This window comes from Pelodiscus sinensis, chromosome 24 (assembly GCF_052426305.1).
Source record: "Pelodiscus sinensis isolate ZL-2025 chromosome 24, ASM5242630v1, whole genome shotgun sequence".
NCBI classification, from domain to species: Eukaryota; Metazoa; Chordata; order Testudines; family Trionychidae; genus Pelodiscus; species Pelodiscus sinensis.
The window spans coordinates 5,999,606-6,008,411 of NC_143075.1; the positions used below are offsets into that span (position 1 = coordinate 5,999,606).

Genomic DNA, 8,806 nt, shown 5'->3' on the forward strand with positions numbered 1-8,806 from the left:
AGAAACAATTACTTAAGCCAGCAAGGTAAAAGGTAGCAGGGACCATGTGTTTTCAGGCCGGAGTTGCCCTCTCTGCCTAGTGACATTCAGAGTAGCCGTCATGTCTGAATGCGAAGGCCTTTTGCTAAATGAACTTGTGATCCTTTGTAGGCCTATTTAAAATGGCTGGAACATGACGGGAAGGAGCCAATGTTACCCGGACTCGACCTGACTCACAAGCAACTTTTCTTTCTCAACTTTGCCCAGGTAGGAACCCATCGGCCTTTGCTGAGAGTTGCATGAAAAGATAAACGGGATTGTAATGCGTGGAAGCGTAGGGACCAGGAACGGGTCAAAACTCCCCTCAGCCTTGCCAGCCCCGAGGAAACGCCCTCTGATAGACCATTTTGGGCAGCAAAGAGCCCTCTGACCCAATGCAGGGATGGTTTAGCTACTACTATAGACAGGGCCAAAGTCTTTACCACACCTTCGCAAACCGTGCAGGACTGACATCTGGGGAGCGTGGGGGTTTGGGACAAGTGACTCCCCAATGACAGGAAGCTTCAAGAAGGCGATTCATAGTGTTAACCCCTTGGGGCTTGACATCTTTAGTGAAATTCTGGCGTCATTGAAATCAGTGACAAAACTCCCATTGGTTTCAATGAGGGCAGGATTTCAGCCATTGCACCTCCATCTAACCCAATAGAGCAGCACTCGCTCACACCGCTTGATCCAGGAGTTTTCCATATTCCTTCTTGTCTAGGTGTGGTGCGGTTCCTACAGACCTGAATACGCCAGTCAGTCTATAAAGACAGATGTTCACAGCCCTCTGAAATACAGGTGAGTCGGAAGGACTTAGACTAACAGCGCGTAACCCATTTCAGCCCATCAGGGACATGCATCACAGAGAGAGAATATTGAAGCTGGTTTATGGAGCTAGTGGCGGCTTGATTTACCTCCCTCTGTGCTAATTTCTGCTGGAAATCCACCACCCCACACACACCTGAAAAGAAACGCACTCCCTTGCTGAGCTCAGGGCATTTGGCCACACGGATAAGCAGATCTGCATCCCTCCAGAACCTGCAATGGAAAAGCAGGATAAAGCACACAGATTATTAGGCAATGCAGCTTCTTCCATGAGTACCCAGACATTGGCTTTAAAGTCTGACACTTCACCTGAAAACGTAATTCTATTGCATCCTTCCACCTGACGGTTTGAAACCCAGCTTGAAAACAAACTCCCTAGGAGTCTTGTCTGTATAACTGACCCTCAAGGGAATGGGGTGGGGAGGGGAAGAGGAGAGTGATGCATGAGTATACACATATGGCTGCGTCTAGCCTGGCAAGTTTTTCCGCTAAAGCAGCTGCTTTTGCGGAAAAACTTGCCAGCTGTCTACACTGGCCACTTGAATTTCTGCAAGAACACTGACAATCTCATGTAAGATTGTCAGTGTTCTTGCGCAAATACTATGCTGCTCCCGTTCGGGCAAAAGCCCTCTTGCACAAATGCTTTTGCGCAAGAGGGCCAGTGTAGACAACGCGGTATTGTTTTGCGCAAAAAAGCCCTGATTGTGAAAATGGCGATTGGGGCTTTCTTGCGCAAAACCGCGTCTAGATTGGCACGGACGCTTTTCTGCAAAAAGTGCTTTTGCGGAAAAGTGTCCGTGCCAATCTAGACGCTCTTTTCCACAAATGCTTTTAACGGAAAAACTTTTTCATTAAAAGCATTTACGGAAAATCATGCCAGTCTAGACTCAGCCATATCTGTGTATTTGAGGAAGAATCCTGCAAGCAAAGGAGGTAGGGAAGAGTATTTTAAAAGGTAGAGTCCTAATAACTGCAGTGAGCCCCTTTGATTTCATTGTGGGTCCGTGCAGACACAAGAGTTCACATTGCAGGAACAGGGCCTGTGACTAAACCAGGGCTGGGCAAGATGCGGCCCAGGGGACCGGATCCGGCCCACCTAACACTTTGATCCAGCCCCCGACTGCATCTGGCCACTTTCTATTTATATCCTGCTGTCTGTGCCTCTGAATTTCCAGGCGGTGGCTCAGGCAGCAGGATCCTATTTAAATGGCTCCCAGCTCCTGATCACGGTATGGGCCTTTTAAATAGCTGCAGCAACCCCAGGCGGCTGCCAGGCAACATGGTAGCAGCAGGGCTGGGAGCCCGAAGCCCTTTGCTGTGTATTTACTTCAAAGCTTCTGGCCCCAGACAACTCTGGGGGTGATGCCAGTCCCAGCCCCGCCCCGTTCACCCCAGGCTCCGCCCCTTCCACTCCAGACTCCACCACGTTGGGGGAGGGAGGTGGAGCCAGCCTGTGCCCATGTACCAGAATTCATTAAGTGGCCCCCCTATGAAAATTGCCTATCCCTGGTCTAGACTGTACCCCGTGTGGGTGCTTGACTTTGGCTGGCTGCTGTTTCAAGCTGAGGGCGGGACTTCCACTTCATGGAGTTTTTTGGTTGCTGGCCTCCCTTTGGCCCCACCACTAACTGTGCCACTACGGATATGGCATCAAGTCTTACACCTAGATCCTGCACCAGTCTACCCGCATATAGACCGACAGGCTCCATGCAGGGTCAAAAGCCTGCCAGCAGGACGCAGACTGTAGAATCATAGCCTGAGGGAGACACGGGGGAGGGGGGGAGAAAGTCGACTATAAGATCGACTCCAGCTACGAGAATACCCGACGTACCTTAAGCCAAATTTCTTTGGCATCCCCACTGCAAGAGGCAGACGGGAGAAACTCTCCTGTCAACTTCTCTTACTTCTCACAACCCCACAAAGTATTGGGGTTGATGGAGGCACCATCAGTGGTCAATTTAGCAGGTCCTTATTAGACCTGTTAAATTAAACCCTGGGAGATCAATCTCCAGAGCACTGAACTCTGGGTAAGTATAGACAAGGCCTAGACTGTATAAGCCCTCTGGGTCACAGACCGTGCCCTGCCCAATAAGGACATGAGTGAGGCCTGGAGCCCTGTTTCTCTTAAGGGCATGCTTACTTGCTTCACTTGTGTCCTCTGCATGCTACCAAAATGCAGACAGTCCTGGGGGAATTCTGCAATGTTACTCTGGTTCCCCAAATGCAACAATTGCCGGATTCCACCAGGGCTAAAATAAACCCCTTTCTTTTTCTCCCTTGGGTTGTGTCTAGGGTGATGGGATCTTTGCAAAACTTTGAAGCCTTCTCAGAGGCATTCCACTGTAAGAAGGGCACATCCATGCACCCTGCAGAGAAGTGCAGAGTGTGGTAGCCAAAGCGAACAACGATGCTGAAGATATTACTTAGACGGCACCGTCTACAAACTGAACTCGTGTGGCTACTTGCTGAACAGTTCTAGCCAATGATGTGCCTGATGTTTTCCTGTTCAGTGCCAGCCACGGTGAATGGTGCAGCTACTGTAGTTAGAAATTAAAGATGCTACAGCTGTCAGGCTTTTGTGGTTCGGCTGGAATGTACGCAGGCACCTCGCAATGTTGTCTGACAGGGCTGTGTTGAACGTGACAGCACACTTCACAAGAAAATGACTGTTTCCACTGACATCCTGACTGTTATTAAGAGATCGCATCAGGGTTACAAAGACTAGCAATTTAAAAAGAAAAAGCAGATCTATTTTTCAGCAAGGAATATTAATTTTAATATGTCTTACCACACGCTCATCCCTGCGCGAGTCAGTAAATCTGTCTTGACTTTTCACCACATTAATTATTTTCCAGTATTCTAATTCTGCTTCTAGTGCACGTCCCCCCAGATCCAGGGGAGAGCTAGTTCAATATGTGTGCTGTCCATGTGCCACTGTCTGCTTGCACTTCAATGCCTGCTTTATTGTAAGAGATCGTAATTTGTCTTGATATTTTGCAGGGTGAGCTGTATGTTAAAATACTTGCTGGCTGCTGACTTAAAAGCAAAGCTGAGCCACGTTTCTGCACTTGTTTTGCTCGCCTGGGCACGTCTGAGCTGATCTCAACACAATGAGATCTAGAGGGACTTTTAAAAGAGGAGATGCGTTAGCATCGCCAGGTTCACAATTCTCTTCCCTTCAGAAGTATATTTGAGAGGACGCGCACTCTTCCAGTAAGAGTAAATCTTTAGAATATTTTTAGTGGCAAAAGCTTGTCGCTTGCTGTAAACAGCAAAACAGTTACACAGGGACACTACTATTTTTAATCCTGGGCCTCTTTATTTTGCTCTAGTCTGCTTTTAAAGATTGGATGTTATTACACTTTTAAAAATGCACAAGTCTTGTTCATTTTTATATAAATAAAAGTTGTATTGCAGCAAACGGCTCAGGCATTGATCTGTAGAAACAGGTCTGAGTTGCTTTCTCTGATGAATGTGAAAATGTCAGAGTAACCACAACCTGAAATGGGCAGCCCTTTACCTCGGACTTAAGAACGGCCATCTTGGATCAGACCCAAGGCCCATCTAGCCCAGTATCCTGTCTGCCGACAGTGGCCACTACCAGGTGCCCAAGAGGGAGGGAACACAATAGGAAATCATCATGTGATCCCTCTCCTGTCATCCATTGCCAGAAACAATCTTAAACAATTTTCACTGAAAATGTTTATTTTTGGGTGTATGTGCCACTGGAAAGCATAACTCCCTTAATTCTTCATAATCTAACGTTTGGAATGCTTGTCTTCACACACCTCAGACCAAATTATTAATTTACTTTCTAGCTACTTAATTTATAATTAAGAAAAGCTTTTATTTTTATGGTTTGTGACTTGCATCCAGTGTCAGTCTTGTTTTGGAAGTTCTGTTTTTTAGTGTCCATCTAACAAGCAAGTGTCATTAACAAAATAAACTTAATTCCATCAACTCTTTAAAAATATGATCTTAGAAGAATCTTCAGAAGTAAAGTCATGGAATTAAAAACAAAAGAAACTGACGGACTTCACTAAAGTCGTACTTCATTAAATCGGTACTATGAATACTGTGATAGCATGGAAGGAAATTAAAGTCCCAAGCCAGTAACAGCTTTATATATATAGTGAAAGGTAAGTGTCTAGTTGTCACTGAGATATTTTGCAGTAGTATGGTCTTAGCAAATTAATTATGGGCACGCTTTACATGTTCATGTAAGGCATTACCTTTTCCTGGCCAAATGAAGTTCAACTGTAAATTAATGAGAGCATGTTACAGCTGAGAGCCTGCAATTCATTTATCTTGAATTTCTACATTAGACGAGTTCATTTGATTTCTTATACACACGCCCATTTATAAAACCTATATTATCAGGATCTAATCTCTCTCCTGTGTACCACAAAGTCAAGGGGAATTGTGTACTCTTTGTAGTAACATGCGCAGTTGCCTTCCCTTATGTCCATGAGCTCCTTCGGTCGTTAATTAATGCCTGATCCCCCAGATAAAGTGAAACTGCTCAGCACCATACAGCACCAAAACGGTGGCTATTCACTTGGGCTAGGTCTACACTGGCAGCTTCTTGCACAAGAACATCTTGTGCAAAGTGCTATGCCTTGCTAGAACATCTTGTGCAAAGTGCTATGCCTTGCTAGAACATCTTGTGCAAGACTTTTTGTCCTACAACTCTTGCACAAGATTACCTCCACACTGCCATGTGCTTTTGCACAAGAGTGTCCATGGCAGTGTGGACGCTCTTTTGCACAAGGAAGTTCTGACGACCATTTTAGCCATAGGGCTTTCTTGCACAAGAAACCCCTGCTGCCTGTCCACACTGCCCCCTTGCGCAAGAGCTCTTGCACAAGATGGCTTACACTTGATAGAAAAGAGCATAGCTCTTGCGTAAGAAGCCTTCTCTTCCTACGCTTTACTGTAAATCTTCTTGTGCAAGAGCAGGCGGGCAGTGTGGGCGCTCTGCAGAAGAATGGCCATTCTTGCGCAAGAACCCGCCAGTGTAGACGTAGCCTTGGGGTTATTCCAATAATTGACGTTATTCCAAAATAACTGAGTGTCTACACAGCAATTCTGTTATTTTGAAATAATTTCAAAATAACAGACAGCTTATTCCATCTTTTGTAAACCTCATTCTATGAATAATGCCTATTCTGAAATAAGGCGAGTGTAGACACTCCACTGCTGCTATTTCAAAACAGCCCCTCACCAGGGCTATTCTAAGTTATTCCTCCTGGGGTTCTAAATTGAGATAGCACCTCTACATTCGGGGAGCCTGCCTCGGACTCATTTTGAGGCTTCCCTGCAATGTAGACATGCTGTTTCGAAATAATCTATTTCAGAATAGCTATTCCAGAATAACTTATTCCAAAATAACTGTGCAATGTAGACATAGCCATGGGTACTGCAGGAGATCTAAACAAGGAGAGGGTGAAGCTCTTTGTAATATGTGGCTATGCGCTACTTTCAGACTTAGCTGTATTACTTATTGGCCCTCAAACACACGTGGCCATCTGCACTAGAGATGCTTGCACAGGCAGAAGTAGTGAATGCACACCTAAGAATGCTCTCAACTTCTAGTGCTCCTGATTTGGTCTTTATACACAGCCGCTAGAGAGAATGGGGGGTTTAAGACCCAACGTGGTCCAATGCACATTGGAGTATTTAGATCAAAACAGATTGTAAATAAATAGAAGTCCACAACTAGATTCAAGCCACTAATGAGGTTGGTAGAATACAAGCCAGATTTTTAAAGGCATATAAGTGCCTAACTCCCACTGGGAGAAAAAAATCAATGTGAGTTAGGATCCCAAGTATATTTGAGAAGCTGGCCTTTGAAAGCCTCGCCCCATGAGTCTAGAGGCACAGAGCCAGACAGCTGAGTCTACTGACGAGCTTCACTAGTTTTATTTTGAAAGAAAATGGGTCTCTCCTGCCCTCCTGTAAGATGCAGAAAACAAAACCTTCATTGAGTCAATGGCCTAAGGGTCTACTTATTGAAATGACAGCTGCAGGTGCCCACCCTGGCTGACAGGCGCTCTCTGCAGAGTCCTCTTTGGGGTAGTTTTCAGAGACAAAGCATTTTGGGGCACCCAGCACATCTTCCTATCACCAAGACACTTGGTCATTTTTACAGGGGGGAAGGGCTTAGCTTGGAGGATAATATACTACATGTGGTGAAGCATCTCTGTGTTTATTTGGCAACTTTCAGTTAGCCTTCCTGTTAAGAACCTGGATCTCATCCTTGGGCTGTTAGATGTTCAGTTAAGGCAAGGCAGATGACTAACCACCAGGAAGGTGGTTTAGTTGAAGAAAATGGGGGTGGATAGCCCCTTGCCTTGTTAAAATTAAGCACCAAGCCCCAATAGCATTGTTTGTTAACCTCTCAGTTAACATACAGTTCTTATGCCTGGTGCATAAGACATTAGTTTCCACTCCGCACTTTGTGACTCTATAGACAATGGGTACCATCCAACATGCTACTGCAGCTAACGTTCAAAAGTGAACCAGACCCCGTACTCTCCCATTTTATGAAGTGCTAGGCCATATGTTGACACCTCTACCAGGATCAAGGCACTGGTATACCACCAGAACCCAGACGTCTTCTCAGCTCTGCACTACGACAGCTTGCAAAATATTTTAATTCTCAGTTTAAAAAAACCAAAAAAAACCAACTTGACTGCTTCTTTAAGACTGGTTTCTACTCCCTTCACAGCGAGGTGATTTCCTGTTCAGCTGATAAATTAACCTGAAATGCAGATATGATGCAGTATAAGACTCAAGATCGTCCTCTCTTGACAAGCAGGGATGTTTCTAAAAAGATCTGCTCTGCAAATTATTTTGAGGGAAGCCCATGTCTTTAGTTAGAGAGGAGATCAAGATTCCATGATCACACTGGTCTCTTGGAATCTACAGCTAGGCAGGCTTGGCAATTGCTCCTAATTCTGATGTTGTAGCCTCTTCAGGGCACCACCCTTGTCTTTGCAAAGTGCTATGCCTTGCTAGTGCATAGTAGAAATAAAGCATCTCCCCCTTCTTGGCAGGTAAAATGCTGTAGGTTTTGCTGCATACATACCAGGCAATTAATCTACATCATATTTAAGTGCATCATTAGTGTGTATAAGTCAAGCTGGTATTTCTCCGACTGTTCCCTATTCCTGCAGTTTTTAATTAAATGACTAGTTAAAGAGGAGTGTAAGGCACTCTCAGAAAGCAGCTTATCAGCAGCTGTGTATGGTAGTAGGCAGAATAATAAACATGAAAATAAAGCAACAATTGTCCATTTTCACCTACATTTTCCAGACCAGGAAGCCTAATGCAATAAGGTCACATAACGAAGAGAACACACACACACACACACACTAAAACTACGCTCTTGGGTACATCTCCAGAGAGAATGTTGCTCTTTGAATGGCCCTTGCTGACCCCAAAAGCTGCCTTTGCTCCAAGCCCCTCAGTTAACACGCTCTGACTTCAGGAGGCGGCGGTCGTGAGCAATGTTTTCTCTGGGTTTGGTCATTCTTTGCTCCTCAGAGCTTGGATTCAGTAACCCTAAAAGCTCATGTTCTTGAGCTTTCCTGGGTCGCAAGAGGATTCAGGGCGAGCGTTGGGGCTTCCTCCAGAGGAAGAGCTTGAAGGACAGGTCGGGTGATACGGTAGCGCTCGGCTCTGTGCAAGTCAGGCAGGGCTATAAAGCAGGCTTTCCCCAGCGCCTTCTGAACAACACGGGGGCCTGTGAAACATCATTTACCACCAGTTTATTTCTCTGCATCATTGGGGGAAAAAAACCTCTTGAAGCTGCAGCAATTGGATTTGCGCTATTCAGAGCAGATCTGTGTGCGCACAGCCTGGCAGGGGACAAGAGCATATGGTGTAGATGTTGACTCCCCAGGCTAAGGCTAAGCCCCTTGGTAAGGTGAAGGGGCAGCTCTGTGCTGGCAGAAAA

General features: G+C 45.6%; 1 protein-coding gene across 3 annotated transcripts in view; it reads left to right on the forward strand.

The window, feature by feature from the left end:
* MMEL1 (membrane metalloendopeptidase like 1) overlaps positions 1 to 3,417 on the forward strand; it is a 75,371-nt gene extending 71,954 nt beyond the window's left edge. For all 3 annotated transcript variants that reach the window (XM_075906222.2, XM_014574383.4, XM_075906224.2), the window contains 3 exons: positions 151 to 246; positions 743 to 819; positions 3,139 to 3,417. In XM_075906222.2, the coding sequence (XP_075762337.2) occupies positions 151 to 246; positions 743 to 819; positions 3,139 to 3,238 (273 nt within the window). In that variant the 3' untranslated portion in view covers positions 3,239 to 3,417. The remainder of the gene's footprint in view (positions 1 to 150; positions 247 to 742; positions 820 to 3,138) is intronic.
* Positions 3,418 to 8,806: the final 5,389 nt, after the last annotated feature.